We start from the raw sequence: 24152 nt of genomic DNA, 5'->3' as shown, positions 1-24152 counted from the left end.
GACTCCAACATATGAATTGGTGGGGCGGGGAGAGGCAGCGGAGGGGGACATAAGCATTCAGTTCGTGACCATTCCTAACCCCTGGGAAGCTTACATCTAGCAGGAGAGCAGAGTGTGTGTGCTGCCGGTAAGACGGTGTGCTGATCAGCACCCTAGCTGTGTGAACACATGGCGTTGGGAGGAGGGGCACGGCTCCTTCCTGGTGGGTCAGAGGGCGAGCAGAGTGGAGCCAGGGACGGGCGGGTCTCCCCCGCAGAGGAGCCCTTAAACCAGCTGCGAGGTGGGCGCTCACAGGGCTCAGCCGTGTCCTGGGGGCTGCTGACCAAGACAGGCAAAGGCTATTGCGTGTTTTGAAATACTTATTGAAATGATACCAGAAATTGTTAGTGTTAATAATAATCATCTAAGATTATTGCTTTTAAAAAATAATTTTGGCTCTAAGAAAAGCTACTAAGGTAACAGCCTGAGTGTGTCCTTGAATCCTAGGTGAACAGTTTGCTTCTGGAGCCAAGGGAGGTGTGGCTGGTGGTGACCGACGCTACTCTGCAAGCACAGGGTGAGGGCTCGGGCCTCCCCAGAACCGTGCCTGTGCGCGTGGCCCCCTCATGCGTGCTGGACCAGGAAGTCCGGGACGCGCTCTCCGAGGCCACGTCCAAGAGCGTCTTCTTCAGGGACGCTCTCCGAGACCAAGGTACGCGTTCCTCTTCCTGACAGCTCTGATGTGGTGACTGAGAGATGCCAGAAGATGGCTTTGTGGGTTCTTGATGCCTCTGTGTTGCTCTGGAAATGCAGGCCCCATCCCGAAGTCCACTGCAGACAAGACCCCTGTGATGGCCACACGGACCGAACCAGAACCCCCTGCGTGCAGTGCCGGCGCAGCAGCAGGAGGTGCCAGTGGTCACTCAAGGGTGGTCTGTTGGGGTCACACTTTACAGGTGCAGAAGCCACCTGAAGCCACTGCCTGGCGCATCACTTTTTAAAACAAATAAAAAGCTAGAACATTTAAACACATGCTTTCATCCCTCAGTATCCACCCCTCTGCGGACACCAAGACCTGCAGGTGCTCAGGTCCCTTCTGTAAAATGGTGGTATCTGCATATGAGCTGCACACATCCTCCCACATTTTTTTTTAAAATAAATTTATTTATTTATTTTTGGCTGCGTTGGGTCTTCGTTGCTGCGCGCGGGCTTTCTCTAGTTGCGGCGAGCGGGGGCTACTCTTTGTTGCCGTGCGCGGGCTTCTCATTGCGGTGGCTTCTCTTTGTGGAGCAGGGGCTTTAGTAGTTGTGGCACATGGGTTCAGTAGTTGCAGCACATGGGCTCTAGAGCGTAGGCTCAGTAGTTGTGACCCACGGGCTTAGTTGCTCTGCGGCTTGTGGGATCTTCCCGGCCCAGAGCTCGAACCCTTCTCCCCTGCATTGGCAGGCGGATTCTTAACCACTGCGCCACCAGGGAAACCCTCCTCCCACACTTTAAATCTTCTCCAGATCACTTACGAAACCTAACACGATGTCAGTGCTGTGTAACTACTTGCCGGTGTGCAGCAAATTCAAATTTTGCTTTCTGGAACTTTTTTCCCAAATATTTTCCATCCACCGTTGTTTGAATCCGTGCTAGTTTGAATCTGCAGATGCAGAACCTGCAGATACAGAGACCTAACTGTATGCTTAGATTAGTCAGTACTTTTTTCCAGGAATCAAAGTAGGATCCTGCCTAGACTGTATATTTTTCAGTGTATATAACTTGCATGACACAGAATTTGCCTTCATGAATGGAATTTGAACCTAGTGTTTGTGTGCTCTTACAGCTTAGTGCACAAGGCTTTGGGCTTCCTTTCTGCACGGTGCTGTGTCTCTGGACACACGGGAACCGCACAGTGGTGCCCTTGGCTCCCCCAGTCCCCCCAGCTCCCAGGAGGCTGGCAAAGGACACATCTCTACTGGCAGGAGAACTCGCTTGTTTCAAACCTCAGAGCTGCAATAATCTGAAGTGTCTCTGTTGGCAGGTCAGGTTGTTTGTGTTGGACGAACTGTCCTCCTGCTTCCAAAGCCCCAGCTGGGTGTGGCCTCTGGTGCCTGGGAGCTGACGAGCCCTGTGAGGCTGGATGAGCTGGATTCTGTCACTCGGGTCAACTCCATTTGCAGCGTCCAAGGTGGGTAGCCGATTTTGATGGAAGAGGTATTTGTATTTCCTTAAGTATCAAACTTACCTTATATTCATTTGCTCATTTGTTCATCAAGTATTTGTTGAGTGCCTGACATTGGATGCGTGACAAAGATGCGACCAGATACAGGACGGCAGCCTGCAGTGCTCCGAGTGCCTGTCGCCAGGACCTCACCTGTAGGAGGCACGGACAGGAGCCCTGAACCGAGATGGCAGGGGAGGGGGGCTGGTCAGGTGCAGGGTGGGGGCAGGAGGAGAGCAGGGCTTACAAAGGCTGCTGACAGGGCAGGTGGATAAGCGCCAGAGTCTGGGAAGAGGCTCCAGGGGCATCTGGAGGGGCCGGAGGGGCTGCGGCCTCAGGTAGCACCCAGGGTCGGGGGCGAAACAGGGCAAGGAAGTAGATCTGCGGGTGGATTAGTCAGGAGGAAAACTGACAGGTAGGGTAACAAATTCAGTACAGGGGAGCGAGATGTGGATGGAGGGCAGGAATGTCTGTGAAAGTAATTTGCTGAATTAATTTCCAAAAAGTACAGAAATTCCAGAAGTAACATTGAGGGCCTGTCTCTTCCACCCTTGGGCCACTAGATTCCTGAACGCCACTGTGGTTTTTTTGAACAGCAAAAGCTGTGATGCCACTGGTGCTTGAACCCACAGCCCCTGTGTGCTCGTGAGACTGAGCACGTGTTCGTTGTGTTGAGGCCGTTTGGATTTTCCCTTCTTTGCGTTTCCTTTTACCGTTAGTACCGAAACATAACTGCTACAGCCTGGTGGTCCTGAAGAAGGCAGGCTCTGTCCCCTGTGTCCGGGTCCCCACTTCCTCATCTCTGCAGCAGGGGTAACAGGACTGACCCCAAAGCCTTGCTGAGGAGTAAATGGAGCTGGTGGCGAAGGCGGACACTGAGCGCTCCCTGCTCCGGGCCGGGCGGAGGGCGGCTGGCTGGGGGCTGGGGGCTGCGGGCAGTGACGGCAGGGGTGGGGCGCCAGGGCCCTCGGGATTGCTCTGGCAGAGTTGGTAAAGGCCTTCCAGACAGGTGAGGGCACGTGGAAAACGCCGGGCAGCCGTGAGAGCTTCGTGTGCTGGCGGAGCGGGGCTGTCGTGGGCAGGCCGGCCCTGTGCCGTTCTGCTGTCCCCGGCCGTGTTAACGAGGTGGGATGGTCAGATTTTTGTCTTAAATGAAGCGATTCTTTCAGCACCACGGACCGACTGTGGTGCAAAGCCGTGGCTGGCTGTTGGCAGGAAGATGATTGCGCTGCTGTTTGGAGGAGCACGGGGGAGGGTGGCCGCGAGTCTGGAGGCCGAGAGGGCCAAACTCGAGCAGACTCGGGCAGCCTGTCCACAGCCTGTGGTTTCCAGCCGCCCGCCGAGAGGCTCCCATCCCCTCACCTCTCTCAGAGAGGGGTCGCTCCCGGGCTCAGAGCAGGGAAGGGTGAGGAAGCAGCCCCCAAGTGACAGTCCCCACCCCTCCCGCTTGGGCCTTAGGGGACCGCAGGCATCGCCACCACCTGAAGCACCACTTTATGAGAAAATGCACCTGAAGAGCTGGCTTCCTGAGGAGGGTTTGGAACCTGACCCACTCTTACCTGCAGCCAAGGGAGTAAGAAGCACAGAGGTGCCAGCAGAGGAGAATGTGTAGACACTTGTAGGGACAGAGAGAAGACCCAATTTTTCTGAAGACCCTAATATTTAAAAAAAAAAAAAAAATTATAGTGAGCTTTACAGAACACAACATTAACCGTTTCAGAGTGAGAAACTCAGTGGCTGTCGGCCCATTTACAGGGTTGTGCATCCACCTCCTAGTCTACATCTTGGCTTTTGTCATCTGAGTGGCTTTGAAAACAAAGTGGCAGTCTAGTTTTCAATCCCAGTGTCATTGAGATGAAACTCACCCTTTTAAAGTATACAGCTCACTGTTTCTAGTGTGTTCACACAGTTGTGCAACCACGCCCACTAACTAGCCCCAGAGAGGAACCCCCGTCTGTCAGCAGTCACGCCCTGTCCCCGCCCAGCCCCCGGCTCCTGCTTCTCTACCTTCAGCCTCATGGACACTCATGCGCGTGAATTGTGCGCTGTGTGCCTCTTGGTTTCTGGCTGCTTTCACTCAGCAGGACATTTTCGAGGCATTTCTCAGCCTGCATTCCTTTCTGTGGCTGAATATTCCATCGTATGGGTAGACCCTGTTTTGTTTACCCATTCATCAGTTGATGCACTTTTTTTTGATACTGCGATTCATGTCGCTGTGAATATTCACGTAAGGCCTTTGGGCAGACATCTATTTTCCATTCTTCGGGTGGGTTTGCGTGGGCCATGATCGTAACTAGAGAGCAGCAGCAGATCTGGGAGGAAGCTGTGCCCCCGCCATAGAAAGCAACCCTTCAGGGGGACAGAGCTGAGACTGAGATGGGGCACTCCCGGTGCAGACAAGGTGACCAAAGGGCAGCGTCAGGAAGTGTGGCCCACGGTGAGAGATCCAGTGTCTACTGGGGCCTCTCTGGAGAAGGGCAGTGTTGGTGGAGGGTCTCTGGCCAGCACCACCCGTGGAGCGACACCTGGGCAGTGGAGGGAGAGCTGGGCCGGCACAGTCCTCCTCGTGCCCCCAGAGCAGAGCTCTGTGACAGGTCACACTCCCTGCGCTCCACGTCCTCACCAGCGTTTGGTGTTCTCAGGGCTGTAGGTTGTCAGCCATTCTAACAGGTGTGTGATGGTGCCTCATTGCTATTTTAGCTTGCGTTTCCCTGACCACATGGGTTGTGGAGCGTCTTGCATGTGCTTATTTGCCATCTGTATATCTTCTGTGGTGAGGTGTCTGTGAAGGGCTTTGGTCCATTTTTTATTCAGGTTGTTCATTTTCTTATTGTTGAGTTTTAAGAGTTTTTTCATATATTTTGGGTAACAGTCCTTTGTCAGATAGGTCTTTTGCAAATATTTTTTCCTGTCCCTGGCTTGTCTCTTCATTTTCTTAACAGTGTCTGCAGACCAGTTTTAATTTTAGTGAAGTCCAACATCAACTTTTATTTTTCATGAATTGTGCTTTTGGTGTATCTAAAAACTCGTTGTCTGATCCAGGGTCACCCAGATTTTCTCCTGTTTTCTTCTAGGAGTTTTATAGTTTTGCATTTTACACTTAAGTCTATGATCCATTTTCAGTTAAATTTTGTGAAAGGTGTAAGGTCTTTCTGGATTCATTTTTTTCCCATGTGTTTGTCAATTGTTCTGTCACTGTTGAAAAGACTGTCCTTTCTCTATTCAAAGATCAGTCAACTATATTTATGTGGGTCTATTTCTAGGCTCTCTATTCTGTTGCACTGATTTATTTGTTCTTTCACTGATACAACACTGTCCTGATTATGGTAGCTCTGTTGTGTGTCAGTCCTCCAGCGTTGTTCTTCATTATTGTCTTGGCTATTCTAGGTCTTTTTGTCTTCCATATAAACTTTAAAATCGGTTTGTTGGTATCCACAGAATACCTTGCTAGGATTTTGATTGGGATTGTGTTGAATCTGTAGAGCAACTTAGAAAAAATGTACATCTTAACACTGTTGAGTCTTCCTGTACGTAAACATGGAATATCTCACCGTTGATTTCTTTCAGCAGAGTTTTGTAGTTTTCCTCATATAGATCTTGTACATATTTTGCTACACTTATACCTAAGTATTTCATTTATTTTAGCTAATGTAAATGGTGTTGTGTGTTTTTAATTTCAAATTTCCTTGTTTATTGTTAGTATATAGGAAAGCAATTGACTTTTGTATTTTAACCTTGTATCCTACAACCTAGCTACAGACATGTTTGTAGTTCTAGATTTTTTTGTTGTTGATTCTTTGGGGTATTCTACAGAGAAAACTGTCATCTGTGGACAGGACAGTGTTTTTCTTCATTCCCGACCTGTGTACATTTTATTTCCTTTTCTGGCCTCTCGCATAAACTGGGACTCCCAGCACCAGGTTGCGTAGAAGCGGTGAGAGGGGACTTCCTTGCCCTGTTGCTGATCTTAAGGAGAAAGCATCAACTTTCTTTCTCACCTTTAGGTAATGATGTTAGCTGTAGGGGTTTTGTTTTTTTGTTTGTTGTTTTTTCTGCTAAAGATAATCTCTTTATTCCACACATTGAAGGAAAAGAACCCTGCTCTTCTCCTACCGCTCTCTTCCTTCCCCTCCAGTTGGTTCTGTGTGTTGCTAAGGTTGATGCTGTTCTGTAACTATAAAGCCTTGCACTTTGTCTACAGGTTGATCCTCAAAGATGAAAATCAGTAAGTGGTATTTTGGGACTTCCCTGGTGGTCTGGTGGTTAAGACTTCGCCTTCCAGTGCAAGGGGTCTGGGTTCAATCCCTGGTTGGGGAGCTAAGATCCCACATGCCTCACGGCCAAAAAAACAAAACATAAATCAGAAGCAGTATTGTAACAAATTAAATAAAGACTTTAAAAATGGTCCACATGAAAAAACATCTTTAAAAATGGTATTTTTATGATTATATAAATATTTTTAGCTGAACGGGAAACTAGTCTACACACTCTAGTTCCTTTCTTCTGTGGTTTTTTTCATGGAGTTTTATGTTGACTTTTATTTTCCTAGCACTGCCTGCCCTACACCCTAATTTTCTCGCAAATCCTCAAAAATGGTGACAAATCTTTGGAGTCATCCTTTTCCTTTGTAATCTCCCTCCTGGAGCCTTCTGTCCCTCTGAACCAATCTTGACTAGTTGCTCTGTTGTCAGCTATTGTCCTGGACCTCCCTTCTATTAATCATTTAGGTTCGAGTCATTCTTTCCTAAATCACATAACTTCTTTGTTGGTTTATTCTGTCTGTAGGTTTTTTGTAAATGTTCTTTACCAAGTTGTGGAAACCCCCTCCTTTCCTAGGCTACTGAGAGTTTTTATCATGAATGGGTGTCGGATTTTGTCCAACACTTTTTCTGCATCTATTGATATGATCATATGATTTTTCTTTAGTCTGTTGATATGATAAATTACAGTAATTGATTTTTTAAAATACTGAACCAGCCTTGTAAACCTGTAATAAATCCCATTTGGTCATGGTATAATCCTTTATTTTATATAGTTGGATTAGATTGCTAATATCTTGTTAAGGACTTTTCTAACTATGTTCATGAGAGATATTGGTCTGTAGTTTTCCTTTCATGTAATGTCTTTATCTGGATTTGGTACTAGGTGAATGCTGTCCTCAGAGGATGAGTTAGGAAGTATTCCTTCTGCTACTATCTTCATGGAAGAAATTATAGAGTACTGGTATAATTCCTTTCTTAAATGTTTGATAGAATTTATCCGTGAACCCATCTGGGCCTGGTGCTTTCTGTTTTGGAAGGTTATGAATTATTGATTCAGTTGCTTTAATATAGGCTTACCTTGTTTTATTGAGCTTGGTAGATCGTGCATTTTTCACACATTGAAGTTTTGTGGCAACCCTGTGTCAAGCAAGTCTATCAGTGCTATTTTTCAACAGCATTTGCTCACTTTGTGTCTTGGTGTCACGTTTTGGTAATTTGTGCAATATTTCAGATTTTTTCATTATGATTATATTTGCTGTGGTGATCTGTGGTCAGTGATGTTTGATGCTACTATTACAAAAACATTATGACTTGCTGAAGGCTCAGATGATGGTTAGCATAGTTTAGCAATTAAGTATTCTTTAATTAAGTGGGTTTTTTTAGACATAATGTATGTATTGCACACTTAATAGACTACAGTATAGTGTAGACGTAACTCTTATATGCACAGGGAACCCCCCAAATTCATGTGACTAGCTTTATGGCAGTATTCGCTTTATTGTGGTGAGTGGTCTGGATCCGAGCCCACAGTGTCTCTGAGGTGTGCCTGTAGGTCTCAGCCTATTCAGATCACTAGTTAATTCTTGTGGGAGTTTTTGCAGATTGTGTCTTTCAAGGAATTGGTCCATTTCACCTAAGTTATTGAACTTGGGTGCATAGAGTTATTTCTGACATTCCTTTATTCTCCTTTTATTACTGATCCACGGGAGCAGTAATGACGGCCCCTCTTTCATTTCTGATATAAATAATTTGTTTCTTCTCTCTTTTATCCTTGGTTATCCTAGCTGGAAGTTTATTGATTTTTATTGACCTTTTCAAAGAACCAACTTTTGGGTTTCTTGATTTTTTTTCTATTGATTTCCTGTTTTCAATGTCATTGATTTCTGCTCTGATTTTTGTTACCGCTTATGTTCTCCTTACTTTGTGTTTTAGTTTGCTTCTCTTTTTCTTGTTTCTTAAGATGAAAGCTTAGATTATCGATTTTAGATGTTTTCTAATATTTACATTTAGTGCTGTAAACTTCTCTAAGCACTGCTTTTGCTGCACCCCACAAGTTTTGTTGTGTTTTTGTTTTCATTTAGTTCAAGGTATTTTCAAATTTCTCGAGATTTCTTCTGTGACGCACGTGTTATTTAGAAGTGCATTGTTTAATCTCCAAATATTTGGGGGGTTTCCAGTTATCTTTCTGTTATTGATTTCTTTTTAATTCCATTGTGGTTTAAGAGCACATTTAGTATGATTTTTATACCTTTAAATGTGTTAAGGTGTGTTTTGTGGCCCAGAATGTGGTCTGTCTGGATGAATGTCCCATGAGAGCTTGAGAGGAAGGTGTGTCCTTCTTTTGTCGGATGGAGGCGTCTGTAAACATCAGTCAGAACCGGGAATGGTGCTACTCAGTTCAACTATGTCTTTATGATTTTCTGCCTGTGGGTCTGTCAGTCACTGGTAAGGGGACTTGAAGTCTCCAAACACAATATATAAAATACAGCCATGGGTCTGTTTCTCTCCTCACAGTTCTGTCAGGTGGCTTCACGTGGTTTTAGCAGCCTGTTGTTAGGCAGACACACATTAAGGACAGATACGCCTCCTAGGAGAACAAACCCCTTTCCCATGAGGTAATGCCCCTCTCGATCCCTGATGACTTTCCTTGCTCCGAAGTCGGCTGTGTCTGAAATTAATGTAGCTCTCTAGTTTTCTCTTATTAGCATGAGCATAATATAACTTTTTCTATCCCTTTGCTTTTCATCTCTTTGAGTCTTTGTGTTTGAAGCAGATTTCTTGTAGACACCGTAGAGATGGCTCACATTTTTTTGTCCGCTCTTAAGAGTCTCTTTCTTATATTTAGACCATTGACATTTAAAGTGAATATTTCTATCATTGGGTTAAGATCTATCATATGTATATTTGTTTTCTGTTCCTTGCTCTTGTTTCTTTTTTTGTTTTCCACTTTCTTCCTGCCTTTTCTCATTTTTTTTTCCCCCCTTGGCTGCACCAGGTGGGATCTTAGTTCCCCGACCAGGGATCAAACCCAGGCCCTCGGCAGTGGAAGCGCCAGGTCCTAACCACTGGACGCCAGGGAAGTCCCTGCCTTTTCTCATTTTAATTGAGCATTCTGTATGATTCCATTTCCTCCTCTCTCTCAGTGTGTCAATTATACTTCTAGAAAAAAGTTTTAGTAGTTGCCCTAGAGTTTGCAGTGTACACTTAGAACCAGTCAAATCCACTTTCAGGTAACACTGCCTGCTTCAGGGTGTAGCCGCGCTGTCAGTCTCTCCCTCAGTCCCTTATAACAGCTGTCATTCACTTCACTTACTCACAAGGCATAACACTGAACCCATCGTTGCTATAGATCAGTGTAGAACAACAGAGGTTAAAGATTTTACTTTACCCTCATTTATTCCTTTTCCAGTGCCCTTCCTTTACTTCATGTAGGTCCAGTCTCTGACCTATATCATTTCATTACCTTCATTACCGTTTTAACGTTGAGCACTCTGGGGGTCTCTCGGAAGCTGTCCTGCAGGCGTGCAGGTGGGTCAGTGGATGTGTACAGGCTGTTACCACAGTGCAGCCAGACCCTCCGAGAAGGCCCAGCTAACTAGGGATTAAGAGAAGACGAAGCCCAGCTGCAAAAACCAGGGGTGGGCCCAGCCTCCCACACAGGAGCCCCTGGCCAAGGCAGAGACCAGGCAGGGACCAGCTCCCAGCTGGACACAGGGACGGGACCCCCTGCCCTCCAGCCAGCCGTGGGCTGGCCCAGACTGGATTCCATCAAATCCAGGATAGCCCCTCAGCCGTGCTCTGCTCTGCCCGGCCTGCCCCAGGCGGGGCTCTCAGCTGGCCTCAGGGTCTCCCTCGGGACCTGGCAGGACAGTGAGCGTGTTCCCTGAGCAGAGCTGGGACGGACGCAGAGAGCGGTCTGTGCGTCAGTCACTCACTGAGAGCCAGCAGCGCCTGCCAGGAAGACGTCTCCAGGAGGTGACGGCGCCCACGGCCTCCCTCCCCGAGAGTCGGCTCCCAGAGCTGCAGGGACTTCCTTCCAGTCTGTTTTTGGGGACAGTTTTGCAGTTGGTTTTATCTTCCTTGCCCCACTTGATACTCTGTATCTGCCGCTTGCTGGTGGGCGGTGATCTTCCCTGCGCTATGCAGGGGGCAGAGTCCTGTCCTCAAACCGGGTGTCGACCTCGACCTAGAAGAAGGTCCTGAGCCCCAACTTCTTTCAGCCAGAAAGAAGGGTGGGGACAGTGTGGCAGAGAGCTGGCTGCCCACGAAGGACGGGCCCGAGTGCCTCCGATAGGACCCTCAGGAAGGACCTTTTACTAAGTCGTTTTTATAAACATGTGATACACCTTCCCAAGCCTAATTACAAGAGGTTTCTGTAAATGAGACAAAGAATGTAAAGGCTTTTAACAGCAAATTGCAGCAATTTGCCAGAATTCTCAAACCCTAACAACAGTTGTTGTTTTCCTTCTGATGCTTCTTTAAGTGAATGTCCTAGATACTAAAGGTTAATAGTACAATTCCCAGCTGTCCCCTGGGCTGCCAGAAGGGATTGCCAGTAGTGTGGAGACCCCAGATGAAATGTATTTCCTCAGCTCGTGCCTTGTTCCCTAATTGGAGGGAAATTGCTTAATCTCATGTAAGTGTAAATGCTGTTAACACCCAAAAATATTCTAGGGTAAAGGGAACTGTGGTTTGTAGCAGTCTTCTTTTTCTTAGTTCATTTAGCAGACCTGTCAAGGACTGTGTGAGCCTCTGTGCTGACACGCCCTGGGGTGGGAGCCCTCCCCGCAACCTGGACTCTTGACATTCATGAAGACACGCCTTCGGCTGTATCATAAGCTCTTATTGGCTTAACTTTTCATTGCTTTGACTCAATCTTGATTAGATTTGCAAGAACAATGAAATTAGCTGGGCAGCCTTTTTAAAATCAAGCTGTATTATTTTCATTTTTAAAAAGCCATTCAAGGATGCATTGCACGAATGCATTTTGATAAGCTGGGCCTACTTAGTTCTCGTCATTCTGTTTTATCCTCTACAAATAAATTTTCTCCTAACGTTTGTTCTAGTGGAGGATGAAATTCTTTGCTCCAAGAGTGTGAAGGATGACTCTTCTATCTTTCTGGAAACTTCGGTCACATCTTACTTTTTTGCAAATGTCTAATTTCACCACTTTTCAACAGGGATGGTCTGTGATTTGCAGTGAATCTTGATGGTATGTACAATGCTTCACATTCCAAGAAAATCAGACCAACTCAATCCCGTTTAAAATTCCTTTCTGGCTTCTCATCCCTTCCAAGACCAAGTCTAGAATCCCCAGCGAGACCCTGGGTGGTCCTGGCCTTCCAGCCTGCAGACTTCACAGCGGTCTCACCTGCCTCTTCTTTCTGCCTGTTGGGCCTCCAGCCCCACCTCCGGGTGCAGAGTGGGCCTGTGGCTCTCCGTACCTGCAGCCCCCCCTCAGGCCCGCTCCTTCGGGAAGTCTCCCCGGCACTTGGGCCAGCCTGCAGGCCTCTCTGTTGCACCCCTGAGGGGTCTTTTCCATTTCTTAGTTTAGCACGTATTTCATGGTTTTCTTTAATAAACTGGGTTTTTTTTAGAGCAGTTTTAGGTTCACAGCAAAACTGAGCCCAGTGTACAGAGCTTTTCCGCATCCCCCCCACCCCATACGCACAGCCTCGCCCGCCGTCAGCACCCCCCCCGGATAGTTGATGACCCTGATCGACACGCCATCGTCATCCAGAGTCCGTAGTTGACAGCAGGGTTCACTCTTGGTGGTGTCATTTTATGGACTTAGACACACTTAGGACATGCAGCCATCCTTACAGCGTCACACAGAATGGTTTCCCTGGCCTAAAATCCCCTGGGCTCCACCTCTTCAGCCCTCTCTCCCGCTCAGTACCTGGAAACCACTGATCTCTTCACCATCTGTATAGTTTTGCTTTTTCCAGAATGTCCTATAGTTGGAATCATACAGTGTGTAGCCTTTTGAGCTTGCCTTTTTTCACTTAGTAATACGCATTTAAGGTCCCTTCATGTCTTTTCGTGGCTTGAGAACTCATTTTTTTAAAAATCATTGAATAACATTCCACTTTCTAGATGAACCAGGGCTTATGTATCCATTCACCTACTGACGGACATCTTGGTTGCTTCCATGTTGTGGTAATTATGAATAAAGCTGCTGTAAATATCCACATGCCAGTGTTTATGTGGACATACATTTTCAGCTCCTTTGTGTAAGTACCAAGGAGCGTGATTGTTTGATTGTATGGTAAGAGTGTGTTTAATTTTGTAAGAAACTGCCAAACTGTCCTCCAAAGTGGCTGCACCATCTGCATCCCCCCCAGCAACGGTGAGAGTCCCCGCTGCTCCGCGCCCTCCCCGGCACCTGGTGCTGTCAGTGCGTGGGCTTCGGCCATGCTCACAGGTGTGTCGTGGTGTCTCATTGCTGAGTTCATTTGCATTTCCCTCGAGACATGATGCTGAACATCTTTTCACATGCTCTTCTGCCGTCTCTGTATCTCCTCTGGTGAGTTGTCTGTTAAAGTCTTTGGCCCAATTTTTAATCAGGTTATTCTGATTCTTATTGTCGAGTTTTTTTTGTTGTTGTTGTTGTTTTTGGGGGGGGGGGCTGTGCTGCACGACATGTGGGATCTTAGTTTCCCAACCAGGGCTCGAACCCGTGCCCCCTGTATTGGAAAGCAGATTCTTAACCACTGGACCACCAGGGAAGTCCCTTTATTGTTGAGTTTTAAAAGTTCTTAATATATTTTGGATAGCAGTCCTTTATCAGAGTGTCTTTTGCAGATATTTTCTCCCATATTTCATGATCTTTATACTTGTTATTTGTTTATCTGCTTTTCCAGCCTGACTGTGGCGTCCATTAAAGTGTAGATTGTGGCATCTACCCTTATGTTCAAAGTGCTATGTGTATATCCCACACTAAAGAGCATTGTATATGTATTTCTTTGTTGAATAAATGAATCACAAATGTTGGAGTAAAAAAGAAATGAGGGAACCAGAGAAATCATACAAGAAGAGATACTGACAAGCCAATAAGAATATTTCTCTTTCCGTATCAAAGAAGTGGAACCGAAGCTGTGGAATTCCACCCTACTGTCCGGGAGGCAAATACTCCATGTGCGCGTCAGTGCAGTGGGCGGGCGTGGACGGCAGGAGTCGGAGGTTCTGCGGGAAGCGCCTCTGAAAGGGGTTCCGCCATCTCTGTGCTCACGCGCTTGGACGCAGTAACTCCACTCCGCGAGCGCATCCTAAGAGAAGGGTCCAGCACAGAAGGAGCCAGGTAGACAAATGCCCACCGCCTCGGGCTAGGGCACTTTGGCGACCTGGTGTCCAGTCTGGAGAGTGGCCGAGGGAACCGTGACCTAAGGGGACAGACATGCAGCAGCCCAAGGGCAGGAAGAGACGGTGCAGGGATGGGGTGCTTGTCACGGCCTCAGAACCTGCACGTTGGAAAAAGGCAAAAACGAAAATACTCGGTTAGGTAGTTAACATGCCTAAAGCTTTAAGACTTGCTCTTTGTTGTAATTTTGTGCAATAAATGGACATTATAAAAAGCTTAGGAACATTTATATAAACTCACACATGAGAAGCAAACCTGGGGCGCCTCATGTTACCGTCTGTGACCTGAGGGGCAAAGAGAAGTTGGGGGACAGAGCCGCCTCTGAGCCCGGCTCTGCTTCCCTGGGCCTAGGCGCTGTGGTCGCGGTGGACGAGAGCACCGCCTGCTCGTGGCCTGCGTGTGACCTGTGTGGCGGTGAGAGACTGGAACGGAGGCCGGAAGACAGGTAGGGGCAGCGGCGGCAGCGGCCCGGGACCCCAGGGGCCAGGCCCAGGGCACACGGAGCGGCCAAGCTGCAGGAGGAGGCCGGGCGCCGTGTTTTCTCTCCTCACGACTGGGGTTCTGCTGTTCCCCGAGGCTCTTCCTGTCTTAAAAGAGAAAAGAGCCAGGTTTCCTCAGCGTCTTTGTTATTAGGCGGGAGAAAAAGAACTCAGGGCTAACATGAACGTGAGACGCACTTGGTGACGGCACAGCCGACCTCTGCAAGCGGACATCCCTGCCAGCCTTACCGGCCCCCACCCCGGGGCCCGTCCTCGGAGCCCGTCCTCCGGCCCCCCCGTGACTGTCAGAGGCACGTGCACAGGGCGTGTCACCACGTTCCTGCTCCGTGACACCTCAGGTGGTGGCCTGGACAGGGTTTCCTTGGAAGCAAGAAGGAGCAGAGACACTGATGGTGGGAGCAGGTGTGCCGGTCCGGCCCTTCCCCTTGTTGGCTGCGTGCTCGGCCGGGGGCGCCCCCCGCTCCGGGCGCTGCGACCGCGGAGCCCAGGCTGCTTGGGGCCTCTTCCAGGAGCCGGGTTTCTGAGCCCGCCTCTAACACGGCAGACGGACACTCTCTCACGTGCAGGGAGTGTCTGTCTGTCTGCCCGCCACCAGGCTCCCGCACTCTGTGCCTTCTTGTTTCCAAACAACAGGGGCGCCTTCTCCTGTGGGGACTGCTCCCGCGTGGTCACCTCTCCCCTCCTCAGAAGGCACCTGCAGGTCTTCCTGGACTGCCCCTTGCGACCCCAGTGCACAGTGAGGGTCAAGGTAGGAACCGGCGGGAGCTCGTGCGTCCGCGTCCACCTACCGCGCGCCCCCTTCACCCGCGGCCGGGCCGGGGCTGCGTCTCCTGCTCTTTTCCTGGGAAAGGGGGCAGGGATCCCCCGAGGGGCCGCAGCCCTCCCCTGTCTGACTTAAGGCTCTGCGATGGAAGCTGGTGGCTTAGAGTCACACGTCAGGTCTCGGTCGGGGGGTCGTTCCGGGTGAGCGGGGTTGGGGTCCTGACCCCGCCCGTGGCTGTTCTTGCAGCTGCTGCAGCACAGTATCTCTTCGCTCCTGAGGTTTGCCGCCTGCGAGGACGGGGTAAGTCGGGGCGCCCAGCCCAGGTGCGTGTCCTTACTCTCCTCCCCCGTGTCCCTTGGCTGCAAGGGCCCTCCGTGTGCCATGTGCGAGCTGAGAGTCCGGACTCTCCCGAGACTCGGCTCGGCCTTCTGTTTCCTCTTCTGACTCACGCCCAAGTCTGCTAACAAGATCCTTTCCCTTTTGGAATCGAGGTTATTTTCTGATCGGTGTTGCAGTAGACACACGAATCTGTCCCCCAGCTTTGATTATGGTAAGTCGGTCTTGAGGTTTCAAGTTAAACCTCCTGCCATGGTTTCACGTTAATAGGACAATTACCTGAGACGCACATTTTTCTAAATTGCTGGGCATTCTCTAGTCTGAGTGCCTGGAAACTTGACTGTTATTTCTCAGATCTGCCCTGTTACCGTGCTGAGCTTTGTAAAGAGGTGTGAGGCGTGCTCCTCAAAGAAAGCACCACCTGAGCACACATACCTTACTTTTGGCCCTCATAAACGAGAGAGGTCTGTCCTTGTCAGAGCCATTTGAAAGCCCCGCAAGTGGCCTGTGGAATCGCGGAGCCCTGGAGAGAGTGCTGTGCCTGTGCCCTGCTGGGGTCCACATCCAGGTGGCAGACATGGGCCAGCTCGTGAGACTGCTGTGTAGGGGGGAGGCTCACATTTGCAGAACTTTCTGATGGGTTCCCAAAGCGAAACGCCAGCTCTGATGCCACCCCGAATTTGGAGGCTCCCAGGCTGCTCTCCCGGCCACTTGCCAGTCCTGTCCCAGCCCCTCCTGGGCTTGGGCTGTCGGGGGAGAAGCAGCCCTTAACACTCTTTCATGTGCACCGGATGTCAGAGTTTGGAGTAAATTGGAATGTGGACAAATCTGTGCACGGAACCTTTAAGGATCCCTGGTCTGACTGGTTCCAGCTCTGATTCCTGGCCTCACGCATCTCTTTAGAGCAACTCGGTGACCCCCGCAGCGCAAACCTTCGTCCGGGGGAGCTGCTGCGCGGTGGGGATTGATGTTTGGACCAGGCTGTAGGAGGGCCTATAGACAGGTGCGCCTGAGCGTGTGACAGTAAGTAAGCGCTTGTGACGGGCCGGGCACCGTGCCCCCCGCTGCCCTCGTGCCGCCTCCCCGTGGGCACAGCCCACGCTGCCGGGGGGGCGTCGGGGCAGGCCCGCGGCACGCCCCCTGCCGGAGGCAGCGACGCCCGCAGCGCGGGGCCGTTGCCCTGCTCCCACCTGCAGGGCAGCCGGCCCGGGTCGGGCCCGCAGGGGCCTCGTGTGTGTTGCGCTCTCGTGGAGTCCTGCGTGTCACGGGTGGCCAGGCCGCGGTTCCTGGGACTGTGGGTACTTAGGTGAGGCCGATGGAGTGGGAAGTTCCAAGGTGGGGCTGCAAACAGGCACTAAAGCCGGCAGATCCGGGTCATCGGAGAACACGTTCCTCTGGAGGGTGCTGGGGGAGCCCTGTTTAAGGAGAACACAGCAAAACGAACCCAGCAAAGCGCATGGCTGAACGCCTGGGGACGGCGCCCAGAGCACCTGCCGGCCCTGCGGTTACTCAGGCGCCTGCCTCCCCTGGGCCCCCGGCTCCCAGGAGGGTGGCCCTCAGCCACCTGCTCCGTCCAGGGACCTGGCAGGAACCCGCATTCACGTATCGCTGCTGATGGAGGCAGGCTGTACCTCCCCCACAGGAAACTTCTCGACTCCTCTCCCACTGCTCCTAGAGACGCAAGAGGCGGGCGCGCGGCCCGGCCGGCAAGCGCCTCGGTGACCCTGCATGGCTGCTCTGCTGTCGGAGGCGAGGCCGGTCGGACTGGGGGGCGCCGAGTCCCCCACCCCCCGCTACCGCCCCCCGGCCTACGCCCGGTGGGTTCTCAGGCTTTACGCTGACCTGGAGGGAAGCAGACACCTCCCTTCCCACCTGCAGGAGAGACTCCCGGGGGCACTGGCCACAGGGCTCCTCTGGATTCTGTCGGTTTTCAGGGTGAGAAGGTACGTTCGCCAAAATCCAGAGAATCAGATGAGGACTTTCCACGAGAACCGCGGCTCCATTCCCGGAACAAAACGTGCCGCTTCCGGTCCGGCACACACACGTGCCTTTAAAATAGAGGCACATTTTACACACACACGCATGTTCGTATGACCGGCACATATGAGTTTGCTGCTGTGATTGTTTTAACTTCTCTGTCTTAACTTCCGCCAAATATAATGTATCTATAGTGTAATGTCCATTTATAAACGATACAGTTATTATCGAAAACTGTAGCTGCCAACCCTGACACTTTAAAAAGAGGGCTTCCGCGGACTCTCTTCCAACGCCGAGGCCCGTGCTCGTACCCGGCCGCCTGGGCCCACGCCCACGCGCAGGTGCAGCCCTCAGAGCCGACACAGCGCATCCAGTATCACGGCGTCCTCCCGGCCCTGGGTGGGGACTGCCCTCCCCGGCGTCACTGCCGCCTTCCTGCCGTCGTGGGCTGCATAGAAGCCCTGGGAGTGACCTTGACGTCCTGGCCGCGGGAGGCCTCCCCACTGTCCAGTCGCATCCTCTCCCTCCCTCTCCGCCTGCCTGGACCGGCGACTCTCAGCCCCGCTTCACCCGGCGTGCCACCAGGAAAGCCACAGCCCCCTGCGAGCCACGGTGGGGAGGCCGTGCCTGTCTCGTAGGCGGGAAGACGGGCACCGCGGTGAGCTGCCTTTAGGGCAGCGTCCACATCCCAGACCGATCTGGACGTTTACTGCTTTAGAATGAGCCGTCTCAAGGCTCGGCGCTTCCACACGGACTCTGCACACAGACCTGCAGTCTGGACGAGGCTCCACGGGGCAGCAGCTGGTGCCCCAAAGCTGGGCTGGTGTCCCAGGAGGCCCTTCAGTCCCCGGCTGGCCGCTGTGCTCCTGTCGGCTGGGACCTTCCCAGGCTCTGGCCAGACACCCACACGGCCTGGACGCCCTCGCAGTATGTGTCTGGGTCCCGAGCCGGGCAGAAGGTGGGCCCCGGTCCTGACCGAGCCTGGGACACACTCAGTGCCCCTCCCCTCCCACTCTGTTCACGAGAAGCCAGTTGGCCACCAGCCTGGACCCAGGGGGAGGGCAGCGAGGCGCCTGTCAAGGAGCTACAGACGTGCCTGCTTTGGCCATGTTGTCTGACACCCGCCCACCCCCTCCGAGTCCCCTCTGCCAAGACACGAATGGTGGAGGGGCGAGTTAGCAGCGAGCTCAGTCGCCACAGACGCCCATCAAGTGTCTGGCACAGAGGAGGGCTGAGAGGTACCCCTGACGTTACTCTGCAAGTGGCAGCAAAGGAGTTTCCGAAAGAACACGTGACTTTCTAGGGCTTCAGTCTCTGATAAGACCAATAACCCTCTTTATTTTCAGCCCCACCCCCAAAATAAAGTGTTCCGAGGTGTGATCCACGGAGACCAGGAGGGCACAGCACACCTTCCCAGCCCGCTCACCTGGGGCCCCTGCCACCCATGGCTCTACATTCCCGTGTAGAAATGAGACTTGCCCACAATCAACCAGTTCCCTAAGATAGTCATCCAACAATGTGAAGGCAAGGTTCTCTGTGGCATAGGAAGAGGTGTTTAGCTCAGTGTACCTCTGGGAGAAATGGGATCCTGTTAAGGAGGGAAGTTTGGGGCAAAGGAAGTCCTTTGACCAGAAGTGCTGCTCGAGTGGGGAAGTGGGATGCAGCAGCAGTGATGTGTGCCTCCTGCTGGGACGCAGGGCACGGCCCTTCCCATGTGCTTTTCCCCCCAGTTTCTCTCCTAGGACGGCCAGCTGGGAGATGCACATTCTTGCACCCACTAACAAACATCGATCACGTATTTTTAATGTTCTTGTGTAAAAACTAACTCGGCTACCAGAAAAAAGCAGTTCCTTCCTTCGCTTTTATTGCAGCCTCTTCTCTCCTCTGGAGAGGGGTCATGGGCCAGGGAAGGGCCTTCTCTGTCTTTGGTGTCCCGAGCCGATTGGAACAGCACGCCCAGGGCTGTTTGCTTTAACCAGCCTGCCTCTTATCCCTGCAGAGTTACGAGGTGAGGAGTGTCCTCGGAAAGGAGGTGGGGCCGATAACCTGTTTCGTCCGGTCCATCACCACCCGCCCGGCCTGCGTGGGATTGGAAGAGGTTGAACTCCTGAGCGAGGGGGGAGCCTCTTCAGCACACCGTTGGCAGCCGCAGGATCCGTGAACTTTACAAAGTGGCTGCGAGTGGTGGCGGTTCGGTAGTTATTTGTTAACTCTAGGCAGAGTGAATGTACTTTATGATCTTGAGGTGGAACTTCGATTGTTCTGGGGCAAATGTTAGTAAAATGGCTTTGTAAACTGTAAATCAAAGTACTTCTTTCTGCGATGATATATATTTGTATTGCCTTTCTGCAAATTTAGGAACACGATAGAGCTTAAATAAGCTTGAGGTTTTCATTTTGTATTTACCTTAGACAATAATATAGTAGAAAAAGTTATTTTGTTCTACTGTAATTCTAAAGTGTTCAAAATTTACAATGATTCAACGTGTTTTTCTTTTATTTCTTTTAACATTTCCCCAAAGAATTACCCTGCCGAGTGTAAACCTTGGTCCTCTATTGTCATATTACTGTTCTGCACAGTGTCCAGCCTAAGCGTTCTGCAGTTCAGTATTTTTTGGAAACTGTTCTGGGGAACTATGTCAGAGGTAAGACTGCTTCCCATAAAGCAGAGAGAAAGTGACTGGCCGGGTGAAAGCCCCTTACGGAGAGACCGACAGGTCGGGTTAGTTCTGCCGGGCACTGCGCAGGACTACGCCGCCGCAGGAGAGCTGGGTAATCGTTCACCTTGTTGGCAGAGATCTGAGTTAAAAGTAAAACCATGGATTAATTATCTCTGGACACTAAAGATTTTGCGTTTCCTCCCTTAGGACAGGATAATCATGACAGGCCACGGTTAACGAATTACATAATATAGACGTAGCAGCCAAGACCAAGAAAGGCTGCCGAGTACCCGCTCTCATGGGGGAAAGGCAACGGCTTTATTTACTCGTCCAGATGAAGCTTTGAAACATTACCAGTACCGGCAAGGTAGCCGATTTTAAGTAGCTTTGTGACCGTCCTTTCCATCTCCTATATGACTTCTGTACTTTATGCACTTTGAGAATCTACTTGAAGCTGTCTACAGGACTGAGGAAAGTGAAAGTAAATCCCATGAAAGCCAAGATGAGTGGGACTGGTCTTCGGATAACCTGAGCCCTCCTCTCCCTGCCCCCCGCTCGAGGTGAGACCCGCTCCGGCCGGTTTCCGACACATTCCCGGGGCGCCTTCCACCCGAGCGGGTCTCGCTCAGCGAGTTAACCGGCACGTCCGCAGGTGGAGTTTGGCCTGTCGGAGAAGCAAAGCGACGGTCTTCCAGGAACCCGGCCCCGGGGCGCACACCAGCCAGACGCGCCCTCCCCGGCCAGTCCGGAGGGCCGCGAGCGCAGGAATCAAGGTGGGTCTAACACGCCTTTATTCTTACAAATACTGTAAAAATCAGTATAAAAAAGTGAGCATGCTCAGTCTTTTCCTCGTATCTACAGTACAAAGGTTTGTCCGAAAAGTCTCTTTTACGAATGTACCTTAGCTGCCTCCTCGGGCGTAGGATGCAGAGAAGCTGCCGTCACAGTAACTTAGGGTCCACGCGGCAGCTGTCCGAGTCCCGGCCCAGCCCGGGGGTCCGGCCCGGCGGTTCCAGGCACTGCGGCCGCAGCCCGCACGCCCCCCGCGTCACCGCGCGTCCGCCGCCCCCGCGCCGGGCAAGAAGGGCGCGCCGGGCAGCTGCTTGAAGAAGCGCCGCAGGCCGGCCAGGTCCCGCGTGAGCTGCTCCACGCGCTGCTGTAGCTTCTCGTTCTCGGCCGAAAGCTCCACCAGCTTCTGCTGCATCTCCTGGTTGCGCCGCTTGGCCTTGTCGCGGCTCTTGCGCACGGCGATGTTGTTTCGCTCCCGCCGCTGCCGGTACTCGGGGCTGCCGCGGTCCGGGCCCCGCTTGCCCGCTGCCTTGTCGCGCGCCGCCCCGGGAGCTGGGGGCGCGGGGCTGCGGCGCGGCGGCTCGGGCGACGCGGGCGGCGTGGGCTGCGCGGCGGCCGCCAGGCTCACCACCGTCTGCGCGCACGCGGCCACCTGCGCGGGCAGCAGCGAGCCGGGCGCGTCGCCGTCGCCCCAGTCGGGCTCGCGCTTGAGCGGTCGCGGCGCGGGGCCGGGGCCCGCGGGGCGCGCGGGGCCCCCGGGCAGCAGCTCCAGGGCGCCCGCCTTGTGGTTGCTGTTGAAGAGGTCGGCGAAGAGCTCGTCGTGGCACAGCTCGAGGGTGGGCACGGCGGCCATGGAGTCGATGTAGGCGCTGAAGTCGATAGCGCTCTCGTCGTCGTACATGGCGGGCGCGGCCGGCTCGGCTCCGCGACCCAGCTTCCCCGCGCGGCCGGGCTCGTAGAAGGCGGCGGGCTCCGCAGTCCAGGGCGCGCCGCGCGCCGGGCCGTCCAGGCTGAAGAGCGCGGCGCTCATGGCGGCGTCGGGCCGACGGCGAGCGCGGTCCCCGGGCGGGCCGGGCGCCGCCTTTTCTAGCCGGACTGACGCGCACGCCCCGCCCCGCCCCGGCTGCGGACCGCGGGACCCCCGCCCGCGCGCCTCCCCCGTGCTTCCTGCCCGCCGGCCCGGCCCGCGCAGCGCTGCCGGGAACGACCCTCCCTCGGCCGCGCCTCCTCCTTCCTGCTGGTGGGTCGGGGCCTCCGCGCCCGCGGAGCCGGGGCGGAACCAGAACGGGGCCCGGGCCAGCGCGCGGACTAGGGCCCTGGGGCGCTTCCCCGTGGCTTCAGGGAATTAGGGTCTCGCGGCTTCCCGATCGCGGGGATGGCGGGGTTCGAGACGCTGCCCCGCGGGGTTCCGCCGGGTCCGGGGGGCGCTTTCCAACCCCGCGCGCCTGGGGCCGGGGGAAGCCGGGAACCACGAGCGCGCGAGAGCTCCGCGCCCCCGGAAAGCCCACGAGCGCCCGGGAGCTCCACGCTCAGCGGCCCGTGAGCCCCGCGCCCCCGACGCTGCTTCCAGGTCCACTAGAGCAGTGCCATCTTGCGGTGATGTCTTACTTCAGTCCTGTCTTTAGTTGCAGGCTCTTTTTTATGCTGTTCAGTATTCCAAAAAGAAGTGCCTTTGGGTCCAAAGCAGTGGGGTAGGTACCCTTTAGCAGAAAGATAAGGTTTATACTAGCAGCTCTGACAAGGTGTTAACTCGCTAGCTCTTCACGTTGTAAAATGCAGGAAAAGACTGAACTGGCTTTGTTGGTTAACGTTTCCTACAATTTGGGTCAGGCATTTCGGGGCAGTTCTATTTTTCACATCACCGTCCCTGTTCAGACCTGGTCTCTGTCCACGTCCTTTCTCATTTCGTTGCTTCCCAACACCAAACTCTCCACAAGCTCCACGGTATTCCAGAGGTGACTTCTGATGACGGCACCATGGGATACTGAATAGGTTTTGTAGAAGGACAGGCATAATACGCTAGAATTACTCAGGGGCCGTGATGTGGATGTCACACGATTAATTATCCATTAAAGGTAAAACCAGGAACACGTAGAGTGTGGTTCATGCACACCCAGAGAAAAGACATATCTATTTTGGAAGCCATAAAAACACTACTAAAGCCCTCTCCAGTCAGGGAATGCAAAATAAATACACAGAGAACCAGATTCTCATGAAAATAATTCAGTGAGATGATTAGTAGATTCAGATGTCAAATTGGGATTGAGCTTGAAAGAGATGCTACGCCCATCTTTTTTCAATGTATTAACTAGTAATGATAATGTTTATTTAGATTTAAGAGTTTTCTTCCCTTTTAATGAAAAAGAGAAAGGAGAGGTCATAGACCAACAAAGTAGAGATTTGTTATGATGTTTAACGGCAAGTGAAAGGCTATTAAAAATACAATAAAACAATTTAAAGTTTAGCTTCTGTGACAGCAGTTGTTCACAGCCATTTCTTGAATGTCTCCACTTACTGTCTTTTCCTAACTCTACTATTAATTTATCCGAGATAAATACAAAGTTGGTCATGATTTCTCATTGTTAGGAATCTTTAGCCTGTGGTGTTCTGAGAACTGTCTAAAGGAAGCAGTCAAATAAGAAAGTATTCCTTAAAAACGTCGGAGCCTTGGATTCACCCGTGTTTATGAGGACGTTGCTATGTTGAGCTTTGTTGAGTTGTTCAAATGCAGCACTTCATGTGGACTTTCTAAACACATCCATCCTTCAGAAATTCAGGAGGCTGGACGTGCTCTAGCTGTGGTACACTGTCGGGGTTAGGACATTGGGCCGGCTCATTCATAACACAAAGGGGCCATACCTCAGTCCTCACGAGGGACCACTTCCAGATGCTTCATATGGTGCAAGATATGGGGCAACAACAGTTCTCCAAACGAAAGTCTGGAACAGTGAAAATGTTTTTGAGCAGTGCCAGTGTCAAGAGGAGGGAAATTGTGACTTTAGCGCCCTCTTCAGATGATGATTCTCAACTATCAGATTAGATACTTTTCATCTTCTGGCTCAGGAATAATTTTAACTGTATGATATGTTCTCATGTGTTTTGTGGCAGACGACAATAGTGAGGTTACAAATATAGGCTTTTCGGATAAACCTGGTTTCCAGTATTTTTTTTTTTTTTTTTGTAAAAGGAAATATGAGGGCCAAAAGAATAAAGCCCCTGGGTATTAGGGTCACACATCCTTGGCACTGCTAAAGCCTGTGTATTTTACAAAAAATCTACTGTGATGGGTAGAAAATTCTGCATTCACTTCAGCCTCTGGAA

General features: G+C 51.6%; 2 protein-coding genes across 9 annotated transcripts in view; one reads left to right on the top strand and one right to left on the bottom strand.

Annotated features, from left to right (window-relative positions):
• The window catches only part of SPIDR (scaffold protein involved in DNA repair), a 358585-nt gene extending 338785 nt beyond the window's left edge, over positions 1–19800 (top strand). For 5 of the 8 annotated variants that reach the window (XM_059902230.1, XM_059902227.1, XM_059902228.1 and 2 more), the window contains 7 exons: positions 487–691; positions 793–888; positions 2006–2152; positions 14159–14252; positions 14941–15055; positions 15317–15370; positions 19383–19800. In XM_059902230.1, coding sequence (XP_059758213.1) covers positions 487–691; positions 793–888; positions 2006–2152; positions 14159–14252; positions 14941–15055; positions 15317–15370; positions 19383–19544 — 873 coding nt within the window. In that variant the 3' untranslated portion in view covers positions 19545–19800. Of the gene's footprint in view, positions 1–486; positions 692–792; positions 889–2005; positions 2153–14158; positions 14253–14940; positions 15056–15316; positions 15371–15561; positions 15621–16309 lie in introns of all 8 variants that reach the window. The other 3 variants (XM_059902231.1, XM_059902226.1, XM_059902229.1) reach the window with 2 other exon arrangements.
• A 538-nt stretch (positions 19801–20338) lies between these two features.
• Positions 20339–21909, bottom strand: CEBPD (CCAAT enhancer binding protein delta). The gene has a single exon (XM_059902232.1). It carries the CDS (start codon positions 21859–21861, stop codon positions 21091–21093), a length of 771 nt encoding a protein of 256 aa, XP_059758215.1. The 5' UTR covers positions 21862–21909; the 3' UTR covers positions 20339–21090.
• Between the last annotated feature and the right edge of the window lie 2243 nt (positions 21910–24152).

This window comes from Balaenoptera ricei, chromosome 17, assembly GCF_028023285.1.
Source record: "Balaenoptera ricei isolate mBalRic1 chromosome 17, mBalRic1.hap2, whole genome shotgun sequence".
Classification (NCBI taxonomy): Eukaryota; Metazoa; Chordata; class Mammalia; order Artiodactyla; family Balaenopteridae; genus Balaenoptera; species Balaenoptera ricei.
Note: the sequence above shows the minus strand (reverse complement) of the source record. Positions and strands in the feature narration are given on the sequence as shown.